The sequence below is a fragment of the Chrysochloris asiatica genome, unplaced genomic scaffold (assembly GCF_000296735.1).
Source record: "Chrysochloris asiatica unplaced genomic scaffold, ChrAsi1.0 scaffold00041, whole genome shotgun sequence".
Lineage (NCBI taxonomy): Eukaryota > Metazoa > Chordata > Mammalia > Afrosoricida > Chrysochloridae > Chrysochloris > Chrysochloris asiatica.
In genome coordinates this window covers 14,685,703-14,703,185 of record NW_006408559.1, presented here as the reverse complement: position 1 = coordinate 14,703,185, position 17,483 = coordinate 14,685,703, and the positions used below count along the sequence as shown (strand labels likewise).

General features: G+C 51.1%; 1 protein-coding gene across 1 annotated transcript in view; it reads right to left on the bottom strand.

Annotated features, from left to right (window-relative positions):
• Positions 1-11,034: 11,034 nt before the first annotated feature.
• Positions 11,035-17,483, bottom strand: part of TMEM178B (transmembrane protein 178B) — a 369,586-nt gene continuing 363,137 nt past the window's right edge. Inside the window, exon 4 of the mRNA XM_006861177.1 lies at positions 11,035-11,285. Coding sequence (XP_006861239.1) covers positions 11,035-11,285 — 251 coding nt within the window. The remainder of the gene's footprint in view (positions 11,286-17,483) is intronic.

Sequence of the window (17,483 nt, the reverse complement as noted above, 5' to 3'; positions counted from 1 at the left end):
GCTCCATGGGGTTGCCAGGATTTTCTCCTGAAGCACCTCTGGGTGGATTTGAACTTGCAGCCCTTCAGTCAGTACCTGAGCAGGTTAACACCCCACCACCCCAGCTAGAGCAGATATTTAATTCTGCCCCTTCCCCATGAAAGCGCCAGCAATGAACGGCCTTGGCTCAGGCAGAAGGCCAGTGGTGTGGTGTTCTTTTCTTCCAAAGGACAGTGCCACCCAGGTGAGCGGGGCTTCTCAGGATCTGGGCCTTCCATTCCTTCGAGTTCTTCTCCACTTTTTACATCACCCCTCACCCATCGTGCGAGGCACTTACCCCTGAAACGTTTTTACTGTTTCTTTGCTTTCAAGATGCTGTTTCGGAATCCAACTGTCCGTATCAGGACTCCTCTAGTACAATGCCCAGCACTGTCCACACCCCTGGACAGAGACTGCTGGCCACTGCACACCCACTCAATCACTCTCTGACTCACCTCAAGATATGCAGAGACCTACCTCTCATTCCAGGCGCTCCCTTCCCTCAGGGGTTATGCCAAGTCCACCTTGACTCTAGGGGAACCTCACGTCCAACCTCCACCCTGTCCTGCACCATCCCCAGGGTCAGACCATTGTGAGCCATAGAGTTTTCAATGGCTGACTTTTGGAAGCAGATCACCAGGTCTTTCTTCTTAGTCTGGACGCTCTGCTGAAACCTGACACAGCCTCCGTGAACTGAGTGTGAAATGCACTGGACGGGAATGGAGCCTGGTCTCCTGCCTGGAAGCTGAGAATCCCCTTCCCTCAGCTGTCCCACCTTGAAGAGAAATGGCCTGTGAAGCTGCCCAACATCTGGACCTCAGCTGGTGTTTTGAGAACTGTCCACTCTGGTGGAGGGCAGGTCAGACCACCCAGGGGAGAGAAGGAAAATGCTCTAACCCCTGGGTTCTGATACTGGGGTCACTGGGGGACTGAAGCAGGGTCAGGAAGTACATTCTGGTGGAGGTGATGGTGCAGACAACAGCCGGCGGTCTCCAGGGCTACAGCCATCAGCATGGTCCATGCCCATCTTTCTGACCCACGTCCATCTACTTACATCACGCAGAGCTTGTTTCTTGTGCTTGAATCGGAGCACTGATGGAGGATATTAGCTCTCCTGATGGTACAGATAGTTAAGCACTCGACAACAACAGAAAATTCCACCCAGAGGCACCTTGGAAGAAAGACCTGGAGATCTGCTTCTAAAAAATCAGCTGTTGAGGACCCTCAGGAGACAGGGCAGAGATGAGGAAGAGAGACACGTCTCTCTTCACCTAGAGCTGGGAGGAAGGGTAAGGGCTTAGAATGTAGCTGGTGTTTCTCAAATCTCAGAAGAGAGTCGTTGATGCCAATGGCAGGCAAAAATAACAATGGCTTCCTCTTGTTGGGAATGGAACTGGGTCCCCAGTAAACATGTGTTGTCAACTGACCTTTAGGCCTGTGTTTGTTTGTTCGTGAAGCAGGATTAGTGTAGAGTGCATCTTGAGTCATCTGAGATGAACCCACCACCACCCACTGTGTGGCTCCTGGAGTGGCGCTGTAGGATCAGCACTGGACTGCTAACCACAAGGGCGGCAGTTCAAACCCACTAGCCTCTTTCTCGAAAACTCTATACAGGGTCGCAATGAGTTGGAATCAACTCAACGGCATTTAACAGCAACCCACTGTGGTGGTCTTTTTCAGCTTCTAGCAATCTTTCAAGAGTAGAACGGCCTCACAGGATTTCTGAGGTTGTAAATCTCGATGGGAACAGAAAGCCTCATCTTTCTCCAAGAAGTGGCTGGTGGGCTTGAACTGCCGACCTTGTGGTTAGCAGCCCTGTACTTAACCCACTTCACCACCAGAGCTCCCTTTTGAGATATCAGGTTAACCAAGCAAACTTGGCAGTAGAGCTAGTGGAGAACTGGTGACCCATCTCTAAGGGACCAGGAAGCAGAAGCTGAGGGAGACCTTCCCCCAGAACCAACACAGAGAAAGCCTTCACTGGATGCTGATGTTTAGCCCCTCAAACTGTGAGAAACAATCTGTGTGTTAAAGGCACCCACCATGGGATTTCTGTTATAGCAGCTCCAGAGGAAGACAATGCTTTTTCTCCTCAGAATCTGTTCATGAGCGTCTCTCTCTCTCACTCCTCAAACATACGTACCTTCGGTCCGCACATGATGGAAATATCTATGTCCTTCAGAATTAGAGTTTCCAGTCTCCTTCAGTGTGGTGATGTAGGCTAAGCACTGGACTGCTAGCCATAAGGTCAGTGGTTCAAGCCCACCAGTTGCTCCTTGGAAACCCTACATAGGGTCGTTATGAGTCAGAACTGTCTCTTGGGCACTCACAACAACAACAACAACAACATGTACATGAGAGTTGAGCTCCTTTTTCCTAACAAAACCTGGGGAAGGGAACATTGTTTTACATCCAAAACTTGGTACCCCACCCCATCCTCCAAGTAGACACAACTGCTTAAAACACACAACATGATCTTCTTTATTTAATTGTTTAATCAGTTTACATTCCACATCTGACAGATTATTTATTTTTATTTTTTTTTCCATGAACAAGTCATTTAATTAATTACCAGACACTTTTTTTTTTTTTTTCTTCCACCGATGGAAATACAAGATTTCTGCCAATTTGCAAAAAGAAAACCGCCAGATACAGTCCGTTTCTGTGAACTCTCCCCTGGCTCTCTGCCTCCTCGGTCCTTTACAAAGTCACAGGGTCCTGAAAAGTCCCCTTTTCGTCCCCCCTCCCATTCGCCTCTTGAAGTCCCTCCCGGGAGACAGTCATTTCACAACCTGGTGTGGCTCTCCTTTCCTGTAATTAATTCGTTATGAGAAGAAACAGACAGTACAATAGGTCTGATAAGATGTAGCATTCTTGTTAAGTTTCAACAGCACACGTATTCACATGGTATCAGAACAAATGAACAGAATATTTAATCTTATTTTAGCACCAATAACCACAGGAACGGTTCCCTCCGAGGGGTGAGGAGTTGTTAGCTCCTGAGGTACACACCACTGCTTCTCTAACCAATCAGAAAGCACTATGCAAATTAAAGGTAAATAAATTTATATTGACTGAGCAATCATCTGGCGGACCATAAACACGCCAGGTGTCTGAGTGTTTTGCCGGCGATGGCCGTGGTCTAATGGCCATATATAAAACGTACTCACCAAATTGCCCCGTTTTCTTTCTCTCTGTCACATGGGCGCTCTCAGAAAGCTATCTTTCAAACGAATGGAGCCTTGTCATACCGGCTTTTTGAAATACTTTAGGAAGGCCCAGGGCTCGTTCAGCTGCTTGCATTTCACTCTTCTCTGCACTAAGATCTCACTTCTTATCTTTTGTTCTCCCAACAAAAAAGACACCTTCAACCCAAAGAAAGGTCTCCAGGCAGGAATGGTGGGCTGAGGCCCCGGGTAGGATAGAACTCATCACACCACATCCTAAGAGAGTCAGTCTGCCTGTGGCCCTGTTTTTTTAATGGGTCTCCTTTGAGAATTTGACTTTAAGGCAAACATTTCAGAAAATCGAGGGATTTTGAGAAAGCTCCCAGTGCTGATGAGATGTCCTAGCCACTGATGGGAGCAGTTGGTAGAAGGTGGTGGAGATGGTGTCCTGGCTGCCCCCGTTCCATGGTGGGATCGAGGGTGGCAACTCATGTTCCAGGGGCCAAAGAACATGAGCTGTCCCAACCTTGAGGACGTCCCTTCATAGGCAGTCAGGGCCATGCTTGAGTGCCAACCCCCATGGGGGCAGATGGGACCTCTAGTCTCTCTGTCCCCCCCGCCCCCCAATGCAGGGTCCTTGTTTTGCCTGAGCAGTGGAACAGAAATTCTTCCATCGACCAACACAAGTCTCCCCCATCTACTGCTGTCCACGTGGCAGCTGGTCAGTCCGTAGCCCGCAGCCACGTGCTAATCACCATATGATCAAGAACCTAAGACTAGAGGGTCCCAACTCAGATGCTTCCTAAGAGTGGAATTCACATTGGATTTTGAAGACTTTATTGGGGGTCAGGGGTCAGTAAAAGAATCACAAGTAATATTGTATGCTGATTGCATGTCGAAATGATACTATTTGGATCTATTCAGTTGAAATCTATTAATAAAATGATTTTCTTCTCTTTCAACTTTCTAATGTGGCGCCTGGAGTATGGACGGTTTGCATATGTGGTTGGCATTATGTTGCTATTGGACAGGGCTGGTCTCGATCACCTCCTGGGAGCAGGTCTCAGGGGACACTGGAGAGGGAGAAGATCTGTCTAAGTGAGCCCAAACCGTGGGGGAGTTGGTTCGCTGGCCAACTTGGTGGACCTCCCCCTCTGGTTGCTGGAGGCTGACCTTCCAGCTCCCACTTCCGCCCTGGTGTGACATCATTTCCTGTGGGGACTCACTCTGCTGTCATGCTGAGCATGTGGTAATGATTCTGCCACCTCTCTCCCCGAAGGACCCAGTCCTGACGCCTTTTCTCCTCCAAAGTCTCTTCCGCTGTTTCCTCCCAGCCACTGTCCACCATGACCTTCCTCATTCTCAGGAAGTTCACAGAGCAAGTTAGAGATGCCCATGCAGTCCCCGCACCTCATCCTCTGGGCCGCTCTCTCCTACCAGCAGAGATCACCCTGACACCCTGAGGTTGTCCCAGTGAGGGGGAAAAGGCGCCACAGGGTGAGAAGGTGGGCCGAGGTTTAGGCGCAAGACCACCTTCTCTGGAGCCAAGTATGGATGAAAGAAGCAGGGAGGGAATGCCCCATTTACCTGAACTTGGGGGGCACACACCAACACAGGCTCAGAGCCCCAAGAATAGCAGCAGCAGAGTGGACAGGGGGACTACGTCCCTCAGACTGCCTCCTCCTGTTTGGCTGAGGGGCGCTGGGACGTGGCGAGGTAACAGGGCTTGTGAGGCCTCAAGGGAGAGCTGAAGGTCTGGTGCTGGCCTTGGCATTGAGCTCCACCTTTCAGACTGGCAAGCATTCCCGCTGGGTGGGGAGGGGGGAGGTGTTCTATTTACAGACAAACCCCCCAGCACACCCCGGGCACCGAAAGTTTCATGCTCTGTGGGACCCTCCCCGAGTCAGGACTTTGAGGACCCCCATCAGCCCACACAGAATTAGGGGGTGGGACACATCACATCATTGGATTTGCTTGATCTCCATTCCCCTCCCCTCTATTTGCAGTTTCCACTTTTCTTTGTACATTTTTACAGAGAGTCTTGGATAGCAAAAGGGTCACGGGGTGGGTGCAGTTGGGCTAGGAGACGGGATGGGTGTTACTGAGGTTCTTTGGGTGAAAGTCATCATCACACACACAAGGACAGACATAGGGGGACAGGTGGACCAAGAGGGGTCACAGGTGACCTGGGAAGGTGAGGCTTCACCAAAGGGAGACGGGGAGGCAGGAGCAATGTCCAGACCTTGGGAAGGAAGGCTGAGGTGGCTGTCAAGGTGAGTCAGGGGTGGGGGTGCCAGGGTCGGGTGACACCGAACAAACTGTCCCCATCACTGGCCAGGCTCTGTCCATCTGGAAAGCTGTGACTTGGATGTCACCCTTAGGGAGATGCATACATTTCTTGTTTAGAACCCAGTACCTGTTGCCAGTGAGGTGGCTGATAGCGACCCAAGGCGTGGTGGAGTAAACTACACGCCACCCTTCCCTGGTGGACTTGAGCCTTCAGCCTTTTGTGTTTTGATTAGTCTCTGAGTTTGTTCACCACTTACATGTCTCGGGGAGTCCCTTTGGAAGCTAGGATTCAGTTTATCTCCAACAGGGTCTTACCCAGAACACCTCCCAGTGGATGTACCACACCAAGAGCTTCCTGTAAGAACCCCTGTCCCCTGCCTCCAGTGATGTTCCCGAAACTCATTCATCGGAACCCTGAGAGCACATTCACCGCTCTCAGTATGTCAAACTAGAAATAGCATTAAGAGAAAAGTGGGGAAATAAGGCATCTACCATGTGTCCGGGCCAACCCTGGACTGTTTCAGCTCCAGGGTGAGATTTGCCCCATCTACTTTACCCATCTCCATCACAGCTGCGGGTAAACAGGGGGGAGTAAGACGGGCTGCAGACAAAACGAAGGAAGCTTGGGCTGACAAGAACCAAGGAGCCGATGTCTGCAGGGCCAGCTGTGCTTAAGTTGGACAGGCACAAGTCTCGCGGGAGACTTGTGTTTGGGGCTCCCCAAGGTAGCAGCGAGGCACAGGACGGGGTGTGGAGAATCCGTTCCTGACATAGCCTGGGTACGCTGCTACAGGTCCATTTCAACAGTGTGTGCTCACTGATCGGTCAGCCACACCTCTGTCACCCTCAAGCCAGCCTCATTCTGTGGATGAGCAAGTTCAAGTATGAGGAGGACGCAGTACCCATCCAGAGTCACACCGGCTAGGGCAGGAACGTGTGCAGTGTTGGCACCAAAAAACACAAGGAAAGAAAGAGAGTCCCCTAAGGAGGAATCCCTTAGCTCTCATTCCCAGCTGCCCCGAGCTTGCGGCGTTGAGCTTTTAGGGCCTTGTTGGTAACCCTTGGGGATGCTGAGTTGACACAGAGTCCACAACACATGGTCCAGAGTAATGCGTGCTGTGGATGGCCTTCCTCCCCCAGCTGCCAGACCAGACACCCTTGCTGATGGGGAATGCTTTGATGCCACGGCCACCATGACTGGACTGGGTCCAGACACCCAGAGTGACAGAATTATGAACACTCTCCAGCCTTGTTTACATTTTTTCTAATTTTCATACTAAGTATGTATTACTCAGGGGGAAAAAAACATACACTATCTAAACAGCAGCGTGTCTAGGAGCTAGTGGTGATGTTTCAGAAAGATTCTGCAGCAAGGCAGCCTCACAGGAGAGTGGGGAGACATAGCCCTAAGGCTGACATCATCAAGACACCGCATCATTGTGTATGTAAGCTGCGGGTGGGGAGGGTGACTTGTTCACAAATCTGTCCCCTGACTCAACTGTATACAGCTGGGAGTCAGCACATAGGGCCACCACCAGTAGGTACGATCATCTCCGTGTGAGGAGGAACCTGTCCACTGTGACTCAGCATCTTTGCCTGGAAAGGGCAGGCTGTGTCTGCTGGGACAGGTCCGTCTCCAGAACTGAGGTCCTCACCTTGCTAAAGAATAACACACACTCCACCAGAGGGCGATAAAGTGCATTTCTTCCCATTCTCTCCCCCACATACTTGGTGGTGGTGGTTATGTGCGTGGAGTCGATTCCGATTCACAGTGACCCTGTACAGGGTTTCCGAGTCTATAAATCTTTAAGGGAACAAAAGCCTCATCTTTCTCCAGTGTGCTTGGGAACCAGTTAATTAAAGACCCCAGAATAAACCAGGTGGAGAGTCCCTTCTATCTGCCCTGCAGTGAGGTATTGGGTTTTCCTGCTCTAAGTTTGACTCAGGTAGACAGTTTTAAAGACCTGTCACATATCCTGCCACCAAATCAAGCTAAGAACAGGGATACCTTTAGGCCTCCTGACATTCCTGTGGATGAACATGACATTGGGCCCCAAACACACTCTTACCCTCCTCACGTACAGCCGCTTCTCCTTCTCTAAGGGAAGACATGAATTACCAGATGGAACCACTCACTGCTTACAGGACAGAAACCAAGATGGCGCCAGGACCAGCCTTCTGTGTGTGTGGACTGGTGGTTGAGGAGGGCTTGGTTGTGGTTTGGTAGGGTGGTCCCACCTTCATGAGCACATTAGTGCAAAGGGTAGAGTTTTGGGAGGGATGGGAGCTTGTAGGAGGATGAAACAGACTCCTTCCTCTGTTAGTTTTGATTTCAGGGAGACTCAGACTCTCTTATAAGGTCAACAGTTGCAATCAGCAAGGGGGTAGTTGATGCCTACGAGGACTTGACTACTTTAACAGACCACAGTTGATGAAAAAGAAAAGTAGATGTGAGTGGAGAGGGAGGAAAAGTGAATAGAAGAAATCCCAACAATGAGGAGGTAAAGAACCTCTCTCCAGGCAGACAGCCCACCTGAATTCCCATCCTTGGTGTAAGGCCCAACGATGCCTTACACCTCACAGAGGTGAGTAGTGAGGGAAGGAAAAGTTGGAATTGACCTCTTCTCAAGTTGGATGACGTGGAGCCCCAAACACAAGTGTGGTCATAGACCACACATGGAAGTAACCTGAACTGGACTTGGGGTGAGGTTGGTGAGGCCCTGACCCTAGACCCCAAGAAGGTTGAGTTCTATTGAGTTTGGTGTTGCGAATCTGGTCTAGGACGATGCATGAGAAGTCCCGCTCTCTTCTCTCTCTTCCCTCCCCCTCCCTCTGCCACATTCAATAGGAGGCCAGGCTCCTCTGATGGAGGGGTGCTGGCCTCTGTTCTAGCCAGGAGGTGGGCAGTGTTTTGGCTTCCGGAGTAGGCATACAGGTACCACCTGGCCCTCTATCACTAAAGCTCCCCAAACCCCTAAGCCACCGAGGGTGAGCTGAGCCTGAACTCAGGCAGCACCTCTGTTCTCTGAGTCTCATTACACTCAGGTGTCCCCTCAAGGTCTGGAGGGGTGCAGTGGCTTTGGGGAAGGTCCAACACACAGCTGAGTCACTTGGTCTACTTAATGACAGGTAGGGAGGAAGAGGAGAGGGCATTCTTAATGAAAAGCCTCAATGGTTGATATCAAATTGCCCCCATTTAGATCTTTGTTTACTTTCCTGCCACCAGAAAGAGCTGGAATTTGGGTCTGGTCCCAGACAAGGGTTTGGCCCTGAATTGGTGCCCACAGGTGGGCGGGCACCTGGCTGCCCTCACCTCACCAGATGCCGGGGAAAGGCACCAGGTTCTCAATGGCAGACTTTTTACTCTTCTTGAGCCCAATGATGCCTTACACCTCACAGAGGAAACATCTTCTCAAAGAAAATGGAGCAGGAAGATTTCCGTGTACAACTGAGCATGGCTTCCCTTCTCACAGAATAAACCATTTGTTTAAAAATCAAGCTCTTAGATGTAAGCGTCATACATCACTGTCCGTCTCCAACCCACGTGACCAGTATCACCTGCAAGAATCCCCTCCCCCACCTGCACCCAGGTACACATTCACACAACCAGACACAAAGCACCCCTCGAACCAAGGCATGCACACCCAGCGTGTCTCCCAGAGAGCCAGCAGGGACAGGCAAACCTCACGCCCTGAGCGACAGCAACAAGGGGAGCGGTCAGTAGGTAGGAAGCCTTGTTGGGAGGCGGGTCAATGAGAGGAGGGCATGGTGGGTAGGACCACACGAACCTATGAAGCAGCAGAACTCCATCTACCTGGCTGACCCACGGCAGAGTCAGCTCAGGGGCCCCAGCCTGGCCTTCCCCGGGCTCACTCTCACAGACCGACCCCCGCCCCTACGGCTTCACAACTCTCTGCCTGCCAACACCTGCAGTGCCAGTTGGCTTCAGTGGGCCGAGACACCATGAGGGCCTCAGCCCACCTGTGTTTGGGTGCCAGCCAAAATGGCTATTCTGGGATGCATGGCCTTGAACATGGAGAGGAAAAGGAAGAGGATGGAAGAGTCCGGAATTCTCCATCGATTTACACAGTGTCATACAAACACGAGCCCAAGGGTTAAGGGTTGCTTTCCCCACTTGTGACCTGTTTTCTTTTATCTGTACAGAAAGGTCACCCAGAGGAAAGGGGCAGATGTCCAGGGATAGGGTGCTCCCCGCAATGGGGAGCTAGAGGTCTCGTTTGGAATACGTACTTGTACAACAGCAACGGGGAGACCTGGCCTTTTCCCTCCTCAACCTTGCGCCCCTTTTTCTGTTGTGGCTTTTGTGCCCGGCGGTGTCTTGTGTGTCCGGCGTTACGGCATTCCATTCTGCGGAGTTCCAGGTTCCAGGACTGTGGTGAGAAGAGCCACAGGGTTCTCAGGCCCCGTGGCTTTTATCCCCTTGGCTCTCCCCTCTGGAAATGTGAGTTGTACTAACAATAGAAAAATGCAAAGCAAACGGATAAAACCCCACACTCAGAAAGCACCCACCATGTGCGCACGCATACACTCATGCCAGGGACCCATCCGTAGCTGGAGAAGCAGCACAGGCTTAGGCTGACCCTTCCCGGCACTTCCCAGGTCTCTGAGCCTCCATCCTGGGCCATGGAACCACCACACACGGCCGTGAATACAGTCATACTACGATACTTCCATTGAAAAGGTGCAGGAGGGAAGAAGGGAGGCCGCCCAACATGGCCACACACAAACATATTACAGCCTCACCCCAAGGCTCTTGCCTGCCCGGGAGCGCAGGTGGGGGTCAGGGTGGGGCAGCTTCTTGGTGATCGTGGGTGTAAGGCAGCTGGAAGATCAGAAGGGGCTTTCTGAGCACCCACTGAGGTGTCTTCTTGGTGCACATCTTGCCTCTCAGCATGGGGGCTCTTTCCCCCTCCCCACCTCTTAAGACTTGGTCGGAAAGTTTGGCAGCAAAGAGAAAACTTCTTCCTGTTTGCTTTCTCTCCCACATTTTGTGTGTCGCTGGTAGGCCAGGAAGGAAATCCGAACAGGACGAGCCAGAAACGAAGTGGGTTCTGAAGGTGGTCTCAAACGTGAGGCTACATTTTATGAACCAGGGGTTTTGTTTCTTGGTGAAAGGGCTGGTGGGGTGGGGTCCTCTCCTGTTGGCCCAAATGATGGTGCGCTCTGCTCTACATCGGGCTGCTTTGGACAACGCCACACTGTGCCTTCCCAGCCCACCACCCAACCTTGTGAGTGACAGGTACGCAGACATCATCGTGAGGGGTAGGTGATGTCCACTCTGTCGTCAAGAGACCATGACGCCAAAAGTTAGGAATGGGTGGAAGAGCCGTGTGACAGGGAAGCCGTCCCCATCTCAGTGACGAGACAACACGAAGTTGGGTGGAGATGTAGGTGCCGGAGCCAACTCAACGCTACCTTGGCCCTGGCATCATCTTGATTTCGTTTTGTTTTATATATGTATATTATATATATATATTTATATAGGTGTGTGTGTGTGTGTGTGTTTATGTGTATGTGTGTGGGCTTCAGCGTTCATGTTTTAGCACACTGTCCCATTCTCAGGTCTGGATTTAGGGCAGTTGGTCCTCGGGACAGGTTGGACAGAAGGGGCCAAGGTGCAGAAGAAGCCCGAAATGAGAGTGAGACCCAGGCCTCCCCACGCACAGAACATGGACCATCCATAGCCGTGACTGATGTCGTCGGGCAGTCCATACAGGTAACGCGGGTAACGTGACAGCTCAAAGTTGATCCCGGCTACGCAGGTGCACAGTGAGATGATGCAGAAGGTTCCTGGAGGGGGAGGGAAGGAACACCGGGTCAGGGAGCGGAGAAGCAGAGGGATGAAGAGAGGGAGAGAGAGAGAAGGGATCATCAGTACTGTTTCCATTTTCTCCAGTGGGAACTGTGAGAAGAGACTGGTAAGAGTAACCTGCTAATGAGACCGGGATCAGGAAAGACCCGCAGGGAAGGGGAAGACCAGGAGGGACCACTGCTTCCTTCTGTTCCAGCGATTCCTCAGCCTCGGACGCAGTCAGAAAGTCTGTCCCTGAGAAAACACCACAGAAACAGAAGCATCTCACAAGAGTTTCGTGTAGGGCACAGTGGGACACAAGAAGACCCTAAAGTGCTCGCTGAGACCCAGGAAAAGCTCTCTACTACCTGCTGGAATAGAAAAGCACCTTGATTCTGTTCTTTTCCTTTCGTCCCTCCACTAACTCTTCGTCCCAGTCCTGGGAAGTCTGCTTTCTTCACAGAAGATGGCATTGCCCAATGTAGTCTCCAAGGAGGCTTCCAGAAGTCTGTGGAAAAGCGGAACTTTCCCACAAGTCCCTGACATAAACTCATCAGAGAAGTGTAGTCAGAGAATCTGTGGAAACCCCAGCAAGATTCATGATCCACATTTGTCTGCCTCCCTGTACTCGGAACTTCTCAAACTTTTTTGATGATGGGATACTCTCTTTAACAACAACAGCAAATTCTATGTGTGTGTGTGTGTGTGTGTGCAATAAAGGTGAAACTTGTATAAGGTGGAGATCTGTCAATCTGGGCAGGAAAACCCGCTGGATGTCCATGAAGTCGGATTCTCGATAAGAAGCGACAGAAATGCGGTAGGTACTGTGTCAGAGCGGAAAGAAAATCTACAAGACCCAGAAAAACAAGGCAGCCCGTTGGCTTTCAGATCTCATGACTTCCACTGTATTTACTGCTGAGTCTGCTGCATAGAGACTCCAGGTGCAGAGCAGAGCTCCCCATAGGCCTTCGTGGACCGTCACCTTTGTGGGAACAGACCTCCAGGTCTTTCTTCCACTAACTGTCCTTGTTAACCACCAAGCACTTAACCATCGCGTCACCAGGGCCTTCCTACACAGCTCACATCACAGACGACGCATGCCGTATCTACAGAACTCATATTAACCTTGAGCCCAATGCTGCTATGAGAGCTCCGTGGCACTGTGAGTTAATGCGCTGGACTGCAAGGTTGGTTTGAACCACAAGGTTGGTGGTTCAAACTCACCAGCTACTCCTTAGAAACTGTCTACAAGGTGGCTATGAGTTGGAACCAACTCAACAGCACAAAACAAATGAACTGGAACCGACTCAACAGTATTCAATGACAACTTGTATGTATAGTGTGTATACATGTATGTATAGTGTGTATACATGTATGTATAGTGTGTATACATGTGTGTGGGATATGTATGTGTGCATACAGATATACGTGTGGGGTGTGTACAGGTGCACACAGGTGTAAATACAGGTGTACCGTGTGTATACATGTGTCTGTTGGGCAGTGAGGTGAATTCAAACCTGAGCAGCCCTGGAGATGGATGTTCAAGGCCCTTGGAGACATCATTTTGCCCTGTGTTTTGGGAGGACACTTGGTCCCCCAAGGCTTCAGAAACACACTATTTACACAGGATTAAAGAACGGGACATTTCGCTCCATCTAAAGCTCTTAGTGGAGTCCAGAGATTTGTTGAAGAAGAGTTAGCTGACCTCAAGGAAGTCTTCGTTTTCCCAGGCCCCTGTTGTGTTCGTGGTAGCTGCAGGCAGGGGGCAGGACCAAACAATGTGGTTGATAAATGAGGTAAAGGGCCAGCTTATATCTTAGCGCGATTTATGTCTTGTGTGTACAGAGTGATTGGGGAGCTTCCTGCCCTCACCTGTTGTCAAGTGTAACTTTCTAAGGTTTCTTTTGTTAGTTAGTGCTTGTCAACATTTCCATGTTGTTATTGTTGTTAAGTGCCATCGAGTTGGTTCTGACCTATAGTGACCCTATATAGGGTTTCCAAGGAGCTTGGTAAGCTTGAACCACTGACAGTGAGCTTGAACCGGCTGTTGAGCTTGAACCACCGACAGTTTGCGGTTCAAACTGACTTTACAGTCCAACGCATTAACCCATTAAGTAAGTATTAACTCCCCGCATTCACACAGAGGGATGAAATGTTGATGGCTACCATGCACCGGAAGTTTTCTATGAGGCAGCCCATCTATGCAACTCATTAGGAAGTTCTTATAACAAAGAGGGAAGAATTGAAAAAGGTTTCCTTGGTTTCTACATATGAACTGTTTTCTGTTCTGTTGTTGTTAAATGCAGTCAGTTGGTTCTGACTCATAGCGACCCCTCATGAGGGTTTCTGAGGAGCAGCTGGTGGGTTTGGACTGCCGACCTTGTAGTTTGCAGTACAGGGCTGATCTTACAGTGCCACACCGCACTGTTATGAGGAAGGATTTATATTTTATTTTTCCACTTATTAATTTTATATGTTTTTCCATTTATTAATTCCAGACTGAAAGTGTATATGAATAGTTTAAAGTACATATATGTCCAGAGAAAACTGGGAATGAATAAGGAAGACAGGGGAAGAACTGATGCCTTTGAGTTGTGGTGTTGGATAAGAATATGAAATACACTGTGGACTGCCAGAAGAACAAAGCAATCTGTGTTGGAAGCAGTACAGCCAGAACACTTCTTAGAAGAGATGATGACGAGACTTCGTCTCTCATCCGTTAAACGTGTTATTAGAGGGGACCAGTCACTGAAGAAAGACATCATGCTTGGTCTGGGAAAAAGAGGATGACCATGGATGAGGTGACCTGACCCAGTGGCTACAACAGTGGACTCAAACAGGAACAATTGTGAGGCTGGTGCAACACCAGGCAGCGTTTCAGTCAGTTGTGCATAAGGTCGCTGTGAGTCGGTACCAACTCGACAACACCTAACAACAACACCATGTGCCGCTGCTGTGTAGATCCTTAATAAATGGGCAACGGCACGAACCTATGTTTTTGCTGTTGTTGGTTGACAAGGACTGGGCCCCTGGCTCACGGTGACCCCATGCACAGCAGGACAAAATGCTCCCCTGTCTTGCATCATCCATGGGGTTTTATTGGCTGATTTTCAGAACTATACAGCCAGGCCTGTCTTCTTAGTCCCTCTCAGTCTGGAAGCTCTGCTGTCAGCTGCCCAGTGTCCTAGCCGACAGGCAGGTGTTGGCTGTGCAGGAGGAATCCTGGCTGGGACCCTTCCTGCCTAGAGGTAAGGTTAGCACTGTCTCGTGTTCACTGTTAATGCTCAGTTCTGACCTCTTCAACAACCATGCACTTTGACCAACATCGCTCGCATGCTCTTTTGTACAAACCAGTGGCCCAGGTGCCGGGATGGGGTGGACAGGACAAGAGCCCTGACTGACCCAGCTCACTGACACTTTGACCTGTGGGTGGGCACCTGTCCTCTGAAATGACATCCCACCCACTGATGCTGACTCAAGTCCAACTCATAGGGACGACACAGAGCAGAGCTGCTCACCAGGGCTCTGAGATTGTAAATCTTTATGGGAGCAGACTGGTGAGTTTGAACCTCCCACCTAGTAGGTAGCAGCCCAGCACTTAACCACGGCACTACCAGAGCTCCTCAGAAATGGAAGAGAGGTCCTAACTGCCTCTTCTAGGATCGATGTGTCAACCACAGAGCTGGGATCACGGTCTCCTTCCATCGACCCAAAGGACAAGAGTTGTCTGGGGCCAGCTGGTGGATGCGTACTGCTCGGTCACTCTTAGGAGGACCCTGGAGTCTGCGTCCCCCACAGCTGTGGGCTGGGCCCCTGAGGACAACTCTTTAGAAGCTGCTCTTTTGATCCTTGTGAGTGAGGGTCCCGGGGAGACAAGCGTGGAAATACATGGTCGTATCTCCTCACAGCAACTCCGCTGGGTGTGGGGGCTGATTCCAGCTGTTACCATAATCACTGTGCACCCTGTAGACGGGGGGTGGGGGGGGTTCTGCTCTGCACCTCAGAGTCCATGGCCACGTGGGTCTGCTGAGGAGGCTGTGTAGCCGTGTTGGAATCCATGGAGCGGATTCCTGTGGCTGGGAGCACCCTATGGGCAGGACAGCTCATCGGCATATATTTACCCCACTTCTGGGTTGTGGCAAGCATTAAGCTGGACACTAGGGACCTGGAAGGAAGAATAAGACATGTTTCCCTGCTTTAAGAATCTTTAATTAAATCTAAAATAAAAAACTAGACAACCAAGCTGATGATCTAACGGGGGGATATGAGACAGACATTGAGAGACAATAGGACTAGTTCCTGTTTACTGCTGTTCAGTCTGTTCTGACTCACACTGACCTAGTATAGGGTTTCCTAGGCTGTAAATCTTCATGGGAGCAGAAAGCCACATCTTTCTCCTGCAGAGCAGCTGGTGGGTTTGAACCTCCAACCTTGTGTTTGCAGTCCAGTTCTTATCTTACAGAGCCACTGCTTTCCAGAGTACTATCCGAGGGAGTGAAAGCAGTCCCAGACAAGTCTTGACAAAGAGGCCCAAGCGTGTCGCTGGCTCAGAACCTCTGAACCCGTGAAGCAGAGAGTGATGACTGAAGACCCTCTCCGCTGGGTCTTCGCCAGTAAATACAATGACAAAGTTCTTCCTTTGATATAGACAATGAGGATGAACAGGAGGGGAGGACCCCTGATCTGGGGACTTCCTCCTTCCACCTCAATGCTACATCCCACTTCCCATGCCATGCCACACCACCACCACCCTCGCCTGAGCCACCCTCAAGAACCACCTAGTGGATAAAGGGGGTCTGTCTGCTTTCCACACTTGCCCCTACAAGGTAGCGAAACCCAAAGCCATCCCTTTGCTGTGGAGTTGATTCCAACTCATAGTAAGTCTCTGGACAGAGGAGAGCTACCCCGTGGGGTTTCCAGGGCAGCCATCTTGATGGACACCATAACGTCTTTCTCCTGAAGAGCAGTTGGTAGGTTCAAACCGCCGACCTTTAGGTTATCAGGAGAGTGCTCTCTTCACCGCACCACCGGGCAGCCAGTGATATTTACAACTGTAATTGGATCATGTCTGTCTTGCTCCAAACCTGCCAGTGGCTTCCTAGAACTTAGAATGAATCCAAACTCCCTGCCCTGCCCTGGTGACCTCTGACCTTGGTCCTCACCAAGACCCCTCCCTAGCTACCAGACTAGCTGTACTTCCTCTCTCACCCAGTCTGCAGAGCTGGTTCCCACCCCAGGGCCTCCTGCCTGCCATGCCAGACCCAGTGTCATCCTCCTAAAGAGGGTCCATGGGTACCTTCCAGACTGGGCTCCAAGGAGGGGTCTGGGGGGGGAAGGAGGAGGGAGATACAGCATCGGTCCTCTCTCAACCAGATACCTGAGTCCCTGCAGAATTCCCTGTGAAGGAGTCTGGGTTTGGAAAGTCTGGCCTACTCTCCCCTGCGGCGCAGGGACCTGGGGACAGTCCCTGCAGTCGTAAGCTGACCCCTGCTCTCAAGTCTAGGTCCATGTCTGGAGCAGCTCATTGTACTCAGTCCTTTGTCCTTCTCAGAGTCCCAAGACCTGGCCTCCAGGGGAGCTGCAGTGACCAGCCTCCACATGGCCCTCGGACCCCCAGTACCTGTACCCACAGGTCCCTCGACTCGAGTCGCTACTGGAAGCTGCCATGCTGGGAAGGTGGGTCAGGGTCCAGGGTGGACTGAGAAAGAGGGAAGTTGAGTCCCGGACCCAGGGTGGACTGAGAAACAGATGTAATCATGGACACAGCTCCTTCTCTGAGGACCAGGTCACCTGAAGCACACACCAGGAGTGACCCCTGCCCCCACACCCCCTTTCCGCCATCTCCTGCTCTGGCCCCAGTAGCACACCTGGCTGATGGAGGGCTGCTGGCACGTGCTCTGGGTGGGTTGCTCTACTACCTGTCCCCTGCTCCCGGGACCCAGTGGTGCTCACTGCCCCTGGCATCATTCCATGTAGAAGTCTATGGGAAGGAGGGAATCATTCCAGGTCCTGGACAGGTGGCTGTGGCTGCTCAGTTAGCTGGAGAAGCAGGTGAGCCATGACGGGGGTCCAGGAAACCCACTGCCATTGAGTCCATTCAGATTCACAGCCACTGTACAGGACAGAGCAGGGCAGACCCTATAGGACAGAACAGGGCAGACCCTATTGGACAGAGTAGGGCAGACCCTATAGGACAG